Here is a 10,479-nt window from a genome sequence, read left to right as displayed (position 1 = left end):
AGAATAAAGAATGAATGGATGATTACATAAAGCTTTAGTATATAGCTATCAAACAATAATCTTAATATCGATCATCGTTGGATGAGTTCTAAGGAGGGATGAATGATCAGCGGAAAAGAGAATAGAACTAACGCTTGTTTAAGCTACGGTGGCTCTTTCTCTAGGCTGCTAGTACCATTCATGGAAGGTGACTATGGTGGCGGTTCAAAAATATGAGATAGTTTTAGACTTAATAGTTAAGGCATCCGTGGGATTTGCTTACAGTGGAATAGTGGATATTGGTGATGCAGCAACGAAACAACAATGATTAACCCATCTCATATTTTTGTCAAAAGTTTAAACACCAAATATGTATCATCGATACTAACCAGGATTTAGGGTTTATGTATGATTGTTGATAACTTGATACTAAAAATGAGACAGTAATGAACAGGTATGAAAGTGGCTAAAAGCGACTAAATCTAGAGTTGGCAATATATACCCTATTCGCGGGTAATCAATTCGGATTAATTCATTTGGACAGGGTTAAGGTTGTCTATCTGATTCACTGCGGATAGGATAAAGTGTGGTGTGAGTTTGCCTGCAGATAGGGTAGGGTAGAGGCGGGTTCAGGGTATATCCTATCCTACTCTACTCGCACTTTTAATATATTATATAACATAGAAAAAATTTTAAGTGTACAAGAGAACAACGGTTGTTTTAACCGTTGATTTTAATTAATAATTTAATATATATTATATATATATTTTATAATTTAGATCAACGGTTAAAATAACTGGAATACCAATATTTTTGGTACACAGATATTCCCAGTACACCTGAAACTGTTGAACTCACAATCTTATTTTTATAAAAACTTGAAATAACCACTAAACTAATTGATGGTCATATTATTTATAATTTTATATTAGATTTCTTTAAGATTTTATTATTTTTAATTTTAATTTGAACTTAGTTTTTTATTTTTTATTTTATTAATATGTATAAAATTTGAAATTGTTGAATTTTATATTTATTTAAAAAAAATATTTTTTTGCAAATAAGTCGAATAGAATAAAGTTTAAAACTTTAAGGTGCGGGTAGAGTTAGAATTAAGAGATTCTTAATCTGCAAATAAGATAAGGTAGAATTTTAACATCCAAATAGAATTAGAATAGAGTCAAAACTCTATCCTAACCTATCTATTACTAGCCCTAACTAAATTCCAAATAGTCCTTCAGATTTATAATTTTTTATGGTCTCTTAATTCCAAATTCACTGTACTAGTCTCAAGATTTAATTCTCGCTTCTGGAGTCTGGAGACTATATTAGTTTTTGAACTTTTTTTTTAATATTGAATAGGCAAATAAAGTGTTAAACTAACTCTGACCTCTGTCATCATAGATACATTTAGTGTTGTATTTAGCTTGACCAGTTAGACCTAGTTCGACATTTTATCCGTTTACTCGGCATTTCATTTCAAGAATCACTACGGGAAATTAATCGGCTAAAAGGTAAAAAAATATGGGGCCAGGTGATAGTCCTGTTAAATATCGTATAAACGATGTTTGTACGGTTTGTGTGTGTTGTTCTATTAAATATTTTATTTTTATAATTACTTTTAATATAAAAAATTAAAACAAATATACACACACAAAATTATGTAACATCTCTCATTCTCTCTCTGAATATTAGGTACTATTGTTGTTGGTGGTGGTTGGCACGAGAATGGCGTGGCGATCCCTCTGCACCATCATTTTTTTTTTCTTTCTTAGCATACAATCATGGATTCGGGAGTGTTATGACTTATGCTTTAATTTTAATAGAATAGTCTTCGATTTTGCTTGGTTAAGTTATGGGGAAAATAATTGTAAACTTATTGTTAGAGATTTTGAATGTATTTAGACATCTGCAAAGAAAGGAAGAAAAAGATTCATCTACAAGACTACAAGTCTACAACCTTTACAATGACCTGCTGGCTGCTGCATAAAACCCCCCACAGAAATGAATATAATAGAGCATCCATTTACTATAATTAGGAAACGATCTAAAGAATTAACAAAAATGGTTGACGGCACCCTAATGCAAGATATAAGATGTGAAATGGTGAGTCTTTATGCAATACTAATTTTGGAACATCATGTCGCGTCACACGAACAAAATTTCACTTGAGTTCATATACTCTCACTGCCTACTATATTGAGTCTAAACCAACGATTAATACTTTAAACTGTTTAAAGCATATATCCTCTGTTTGAAATTGTTAGAAGACAACTAGTGGGAAGGTTTAACAGGTAACCCGTAAGCATACATGTGAAAAAGACGAACGAAACAAACATTTAGCTCTAAACTGATGCTGCTAACTTTAGATTTTTAAAATATGTTTTGAAGATGATGCCTCAGCTTCGAACTACGACTTACCAATCAAAACGTTCCGTCTATGATTATGATATTGTATACCAAAGGTGGAAGAAGTGTTCTGACTTTGTTGTAACTCTATCATATTGAACGAAGTATTGTTTTCCTTATAAACATATTTGTCTTCAGATGAGTTGGACTATAGGATCATCATATTCATATTCATTAGTATAATAGCGGTATAACACGGAATTCCTGTATCAAACAAAATATTTGTACTTGAAGCTATCTAGATGAACACCAAAGAGGACTTAGCCTCATGGTTGAATTTGTCGCAACAGCAATGTATAGAGCTAATGATAGCCAATAGGAGCTGGTGCATCCCTCAGTTCTTTTCCCTGAAAGTGGATATCCTACAGGAGAAGAACATAATTGTATAAAATCCAACGTACAAATGCAATCAGAATATGCAGATGTGAATACAGTCATACCAAACATGGTCAATTAATTAATCCTCCCTAGAAAAGCAAACAATGAACCTACCGACCACAAATCAAGGATAAGAACATACCACAAGAAGAAAATGCATCTTTCACATGATACCAAGTCTACCAAAGTGGTTAGGTTTTTGATTCTCTAACCTCCATATAGTTTACTAATATTTCAGTAGAAAGTTAAGTTAATCAGCATTTTGTAGGTGAAATGAATGATGGAATGGATACTCTCAGCTGCAAACTAATGAATGTGTCTGTACAATCCTTTATATTGAAATTGTAGTTAGGGCTGAGGAAATTGGAAGAATTGTCATTTTTAGTTGTCTTTAGACTACCATCTATATATCCATATATCTTAAATGCACAATTTTCAAACTCTATGTTCCAAGGGGAAAAAATCATATCTAACTTCTGAGAGAAAATTAAATGAAAGAAGCATAAACAATTTCAGAGGATATGTTACAACACAACCAAAAGATAAACATTTTTTGAATGACACTCACCGAAGCAAAATGGTTCACATCTCGGTGATGAGCTTCATCGGCACGAATGACGGTTATAACATCTTTCAATTTGGCGTCCTTGGGAAGCCTCCAATAATCTATTGCAATGGCAGGAGCAGGAACATTTTCAATTGCACCACTCTCTAGGTCCCTCAAGAACTCAGTGTAAGAATGTATGGCCTCCTCCTCAAGATACCCAACAACTCTATGAGCTAACTTTGGGGAGAGTAAGTAAAGCCCAAAGAACGCGTTGAAGAAAACTCCCTGGACAACAAGAACAAGTATTCTTTCATACCATTTAGGCTTCACAAGTTCCACCATGGTCATTAAGTGCATTCTCTCATTCTCTGCTTCCTCAAGCAATGCTTTGATCCAGCCCCCACTGTGCTGAAACCTGCGGAGCGACCTCAGGTGCAACAACACTCCTCCCACCATTCCAGGAACAGCTGCAACTGTTTCAAGCATCATTGCACGGCAACCATATTGTCTCTGGAAATATCACGCCATGGATTATGATGAAGGACAACTTATACACATGGAAAATATCTTGATAGTTTTCTAATGAAGTTGTGGTATCTCTTTATATATCCCCCTTTATACACATTATATACAGGCTTCTTTTATATTTTGTTGGGGATTATGTCCGCTATAGGAGATTTTATACTACACACCTTGAAAAAAACATCAGTCGGAATTCTGATGAGCTTCACTGTCCTATAAGCAACTTTATCCAGAAAATTCTTTGGAACATGATGCTTGGTCAAATCAATTGACAAGTTTGAATGGTAAGTCTCCCACGGCTGCATAGACAAAAAGGAAAACATGCTAACATCCGTTCAAAGATAGCCATAGCCCAAAAAACTAGTGGTTCTATATACTGATATAACCTCTTTAAAAGAATTCCAATAATTATCAGCATGACAAAACAACTAACAAAAAACCTCTACTTCATAAGAGCAACAAAATCTTGTGGTAATGCTAAGATTTACCTTAACAGATCGTAAATTTCATAATGAACTAACCAATGCACGGAAATTCGCATGAACATTTATATTTCAGAGCTATAGAACTATAAAAAGCCATAAATATATAGAGTACAAAATAATTAATAATTTGCCGAATCAAACAATCAGAAACTGAATCCTCAGTTCCTCACCATGAAGCAGTTCCAAGGCCACTCCGTCCCATCCTCTCTCGTAACCTTCTGCCTCGAAATCCCCCAATAACTCGAGGCCACAAGGCTATTGCCTTCACTCTTCTTCTCCTCCTTCTTCTTTTCCGTCGAATTTGCCTCAACAGGCGACCGCAGGGACTCGGAAGCCATCATTCTCTTCCAGCAGGGGAATCCTCTTTTCAAGCCACCAGCACCCGCGCAGTGGCGGCTCATTTCCGCCGCCATAAACGGCATCACCGTCGCAGTTGCAACCGCCGTGCCACTACGGTTACAGTCATTCCTGCCGTTGATCAGAGCTCGGAGAACCACAGAACTGAATGCAGAATGCTTCATCGTTTCGAGAGAAGAATCGCGTCTCTTATTGAAACTTCTTCAACTGAATTGCCACGAATTTTTAAATTGCAGTTTAACGAGGAGGAAGCTTAGCGGTTATGTATGGAGGGAAATAGAAGCGCCGGAGTAGAAAGTTTCGGTGCTGTGCATGTTTCGTGTGATGAGTGAGGGCTGAGCGGTTAGAAGTGTTTTTGACCGTGGATTTAGGCGGTTAAGATGTAATGGAGGGAGTTTGATTGGCAATAGAGGCGCGCAGTTTTAGATAAGAAACTGTCACGAAAAATGAGCATCTAGTTTGATCGAGTAAGGCGGTTAGAGTGGATCAGATTCAGTGCAGCGTATACTATGTAGAGCCTGCATAGCCAAATAGGCAAATAGCGCTTGTCCTTTTATCAACCGTTGACCGTTGATATCCCAAAGGGTGAAAGGGAGGTGCAATTTGGGAAGAAAAATGTTATTTTAGAAAAGAGTAATACTGCAAAGTTCAAATGAGTTTTTTTTTTTTTTTTATAAATGTTGGACACCTTAGTCTAAAAAAAACTTTTAATAAAATTATTCCTCAAAATTTTATTTCGTAAAAGAATTTGTTTCTTGTTAGATTGTCTATTATCAATGATCAATTATCAATTACATATATAATAGGGATACAAAAGAATTGGTGTATAATTTTCCTTTTTTTAAATATTCTTCATCAAATACAATTAATAAAAAAAATAAGACACTTTATTAACTCTAAGAGTTGAACAATTTTTTTTTTTATATATAATTGTTTCAAAGTGTTTTAATTTGTGGAGATTGATGATGGTCCAAACTTTTGAAGTGCTCCTTAGTGCGTGTATAAACGATGATTGGAGTATTCTAATGTCAAGGTTAATAGATATTTTGAACTAGATCCTGCACCATAATTTTCAACGTTATTCATAGTTTTTTCATGGTGGATGGTTATCTTGGGAGCGTCAGATTTGTTCCTGAAGTCGGATTTAAGATTGAATCTAAGGATCGTATCCGATCATTCATATGCGAGCGCGTTTATTATTTCGAATTCTTTAAATTTTGAATTTTACTTTATAAGTTAAAATGTGATCTTTTTATTATTTATTTTATAAATAGAATAAAAATAAATATAAAAAAAATTATTCAATAATAAAAAATTATACTTTATCTTTTAAAATAAAAATTTAAAATTTAAGAGATTCAAATTCAATTGTTCTATACCAAGTTGAATTAACTTACTACTTCTAGCCGGAGTTTTACTAAGAATATTTTATTTGATAGGATATAGTATTATATTAGTATCCTACATTTGGATGTAATCATGTTTTAGTTTTTAAGGTTTAAAGTGTCCTATTTAAATACAAAAAAGTTTTATTTAGCTTTAATTTAGTTTCACCGTGAAGTCAAAGTTAAATAATTAATAGAATGTCCTACATGACAGCAGTACAAGAATAAAGTCGATAATTTGGAGAATAAGTACAAGCTCCAAAGGCACAAAATCAACTGTAGATGCATCAATACATTTATTTATCATTCCCCTTAGTTCTATAAAAAAATATTTCATTTAAACTATAAGATGAGTGATAAATAAATGTATTGATGCATTCACGGTTGATTTTGTACATATGGAACTTGTACTTGTTCTCTAGATTATCTTGTTCTTATACTGCTGTCATGTAGGATATTCTGTTAATTATTTAACTTTGACTTTACGGTGGGACTACATTGAAGTTAAATGAAACTTTTTTGGATTCAAATATGACACTTTAAACTTTAAAAAAAACAAAACAAGATTACACCTAAACGTAAGGGACCAATTTAGTACTTTACCTTATTTGATATTAGGCTTCTTGGGTCATTGAGCTCATGTAAGTACAATAACATGTTTATTATCTTGACTAACATCAAATTTTTTACCGTTATCGATATTTAATTTATAAAAAATAGATTTAGGATTAAATACGATTTTGGTTCTTAAAGTATATGCCAAAATTTTTTCGTCTCCAATATTTTTTTGCATATAAAATCGTCCCTAAAATTTAACTTGATTTTAAAATCGTCCTTTTTTACTTAAATCCTAAAATTTGGAACAAAATTACCTCTAACAAAAAAATCATAAAATAAAATAAAAAAGAAAAGAAAAGAAAAAGAACAGACGAGAGAGAGAAAGATAACCACGAGGAAGGAAATAAGAAGAAGGGGGAAGTATTGAGGATATAAAAGGAAAAGTAGAATAACTAGAAGGGGTTAGAAGTAATTTTCTGTTTTTAGTTAGTGTAGCAGTTCTATATGTTAGAAGAGAGAGCTATGGCTTGGGCGGGTATCTTCTATTCTCTCATGTATAACCCTAACAGTTTAGTGCACTATTTTTCAGAGTAATCTTCTCAGATTTGATAGATCCTTCTCTGCTTTATTGTCTTCTAGGTTTTAGCTCTTTGTTATGAATCTTTTGTTCATTTCTTGTTCTTTGAGCTTCTGTACTTAAGCTCCTACATGGTATCACGAGCTTTTGATTTTTCTCAACCATGAATGCATCTCCGCATTCATCTAACAATTCACTTTCTGGGACCAACAATAACAATTCGAATCTTGAAAATTCTAGCAACAACAACAATTCAAACCCTGAAAATTCTGCTAACAACAACAAAAATAATCTTCTTGCTAATTTCAATTCCTTTTCTTTCTCACCTCAGTTGTTCAACACCCGCCCCTTTACTCCGATTAGTGATAAATTAGAAGAAAGAAATCAGAAGACTTGGCAACAACAAGCATTGGAGGCAGTTAGAGGTTAGCTTTTGAAAAATCATCTTTATAAAGATCGTGTTCCTCTCAGATTCACTACGATTGAAGATCAACAAAATGGAATCGAGTCATCAGTATATATCCAGTGGCTTCAAGATGATTATAATCTCCAATCTTGGCTTTTGGCATCTATTGATCCTATATTCAAAACCAAAATGGTTGGTTGCTCTTTCAGTCATGAATTTTGGGGCAGAATTGAACAATATTTTGAAGAATCAACCAAATATCGTGTCAAACAGCTCAAAGCACAAATAAAGACTATCAAGAAGCAAGGTTCAACAGCTTCTGAATATATTTCAAAAATTAAGGAGATTGCAGATTCTTTAGCAGCTTTAGGCTCGCCTTTAACCGTTGAAGAACATATTGATGCACTGCTTGAGGGATTGAATGAAGAATATCAAGTTCTAATTCACACTGTCAATTCCAAACGAGAAATTTTTAGTCTTTGTGAGGTTGAAACTCAAATTTTAACCTTTGATGATATGCTTGATAAATTCCGAAAATCTACAACCTCTATGACTCAAGCTAATATCTCTTAGAGTTTCTTTCCTTCCAATTCCAATCCAAGTCGTGGTTTTGGAGGAAGAAGAGGTAGAGGTGGTAGGTTTTCATGAGGAGGCAGATCTTTTTCAATCAGAATAAGCCACAATGCTAAGTATGTGGTAGATTTGGTCACATTGCTTGGCATTGTTTCAACAGATTCAACTAGCATATACCTCCTCCATCATATAATTCTCAGACTCCCATTTCCACCTCCTTCACCAATTCTCCAAACTCTTCGAATTCTTCACAAGCCAGCACCACTACAACTACACCTCCACCACCAACACCATCCTTTCATAACCCTACAGCCTATATGGCAGTACCTGCATCAGTGATAGACCTTAACTGGTACCCAGACACTTGAGCATCTCATCATGTTACACCAGATTCTTCATCCTTCATTTCCAGCTCTGAATACCCTGGCCCAGATCAAATTCAGATTTGAAATGGATCAGGTTTGCCTATTAAGAGTGTTGGTAACTCATTCTTATATTCTATTGATTCTAAACATTTTTTTAAATTGCAAGATTTAATATTTTCTCCCGACATCACAAAGAATTTAAATAGTGTTGCAAAATTTGCTAAAGATATAACAAAATATTTTTTGAATTTCATGCTTATGTTTGCTTTGTTAAATGTCAGTTCACTAAGAAGGTATTGATGCAAGGATTTAGATTTGGAGGAATTTACAAGTTCATCAATGTGGCTGTTCCCAACTCTTCTCCTACTATTTCTTCACCCTCAGTGTTTACTATTTCTCATGTTTCTTTTGATCATTGGCATAAAAGATTAGGCCATACCAATAGGAAAACTGTTCTTAAAATTCTAACTCAATGTAATCTTCACGCTTCCAGTATTAATAATAAGAGAAGTTTGCAAATTGATGTGTGTGAAAATTGTGCTAGAGCAAAGATGCATAAGCTTCCCTTTCCTACCTCAAGTACTATCTATAGTACACCTTTACAGCTTGTTATTTCGGATGTATGGGGCCTTGCTCCTTACTTTTCTCACTTGAGTTTTCGTTACTATGTTACTTTTATTGATGCCTACTCTAGATACACCTATCTTTGTTTACTGGTTTCTAAATCCCAGGTCCTACAGGCCTTCAGGCAATTTAAATTATACATTGAGAATCTAACTAACCACAAGATACGAAAATTTCAATCAGATAATGGGGGAGAATTCACCTCTCATCAATTTACTGATTTCCTTGCATCGGAGGGCATCTTACAAAGTTTTTCTTGCCCTTATACTCCAGAGAGAAATGGCATGGCTGAAAGGAAACATCGGCATCTCATTGAAATGAGTATTGATATGTTGTCCACAGCATCCATGCCATTAACATTTTGGGATGAAACAGTATTAACTGCCACTTACACTATTAATCAAATACCTATTCCTGTCTTAGCAAATAAATCTCCCTATGAAGTCCTTTTTGGTGTTAAACCTGATTACAATGGCTTTAGAATTTTTGGGAGTGCTTGCTACCCTCTTCTTTGGCCTTACAACAAAACTAAACTAGATGATAGATCCAGCATATGTGTTTTTATAGGTTATGATTCCAAATATAAGGGTTATAAATGTCTTGCTTCTTGTGGCAGAATTTACACAACTAGACTTGTTCTCTTTGATGAGTTTAACTTTCCTTATAATTCGTTGTTTCAACTTAATCATATTAATCATAGTACTGACAGTAATTTTGATTCCTCTGTTCCAAGTATAGGTTGTCATTTTCAGAAACAAGTATATCCTACTCCTATACAACATACAAATCAACCTGTTTCTGCTACTACAGCTTACTCTACATCTCCTAATTTAGACACTTCTTTAGATACCCCTGCTCCTTCTGAAAGTAATAACACTGCTTCTCAACTCTAACATCCTATTCCCTCCCTAGATTCTTCTTCTACTACTAATTTGAATACTCTTAGTAATTTCACTCCTTCCTCTTCTGATCATCACCCTTCTCCTCCTCACAATACTCATCCCATGATGACTAGATCCAAGACTAGTCACTCTAAACCAAAAACATATGCAGTTTCTAAATCTGTCACAGTTTCTTTAGAAAATCCACCAAAATTCCCATATATAGCCTTAACCATCCCCCAATGGAAACAAGCTATGCAAGAAGAATTTGATGCATTGCAAAGAACCAATATGTGGACACTAGTTCCTAGACCTCAGCACTGTAAAGTGATATGAAGCAAATGGATATTTACCATCAAAACGCTTACTGATGGTACTGTTCAAAAATACAAAGCTAAATTGGTGGCCCAGGGGTATCACCAATCTGAAGGTT

The 10,479-nt window shown here is 34.2% G+C and overlaps 1 protein-coding gene across 1 annotated transcript; it reads right to left on the bottom strand.

Annotated features, from left to right (window-relative positions):
- Nucleotides 1-2,463: 2,463 nt before the first annotated feature.
- On the bottom strand, nt 2,464-5,205 carry LOC112734430 (ubiquinol oxidase 2, mitochondrial). Its single transcript, XM_025783740.3, has 4 exons — nt 4,491-5,205; nt 4,006-4,134; nt 3,335-3,823; nt 2,464-2,750 (listed from the first exon to the last, which is right to left on the bottom strand). The coding sequence occupies exons 1-4, from the start codon at nt 4,839-4,841 to the stop codon at nt 2,691-2,693; spliced, it is 1,029 nt and encodes a 342-aa protein (XP_025639525.1). The 5' UTR covers nt 4,842-5,205; the 3' UTR covers nt 2,464-2,690.
- Nucleotides 5,206-10,479: the final 5,274 nt, after the last annotated feature.

This window comes from Arachis hypogaea, chromosome 3 (genome assembly GCF_003086295.3).
Source record: "Arachis hypogaea cultivar Tifrunner chromosome 3, arahy.Tifrunner.gnm2.J5K5, whole genome shotgun sequence".
Lineage (NCBI taxonomy): Eukaryota > Viridiplantae > Streptophyta > Magnoliopsida > Fabales > Fabaceae > Arachis > Arachis hypogaea.
Note: the sequence above shows the minus strand (reverse complement) of the source record. Positions and strands in the feature narration are given on the sequence as shown.

Bases quoted from the DNA above. Each gene is read 5' to 3' on its own strand.
- LOC112734430 (XM_025783740.3), bottom strand. From the start codon at position 4,841: ATGAAGCATTCTGCATTCAGTTCTGTGGTTCTCCGAGCTCTGATCAAC. The intron at 4,135-4,490 runs GTGAGGAACTGA...TTGTCTATGCAG, and splicing joins GGCCTTGGAACTGCTTCATG to CCGTGGGAGACTTACCATTC. The intron at 2,751-3,334 runs GTGAGTGTCATT...CTTCTCCTGTAG, and splicing joins ATGTGAACCATTTTGCTTCG to GATATCCACTTTCAGGGAAA.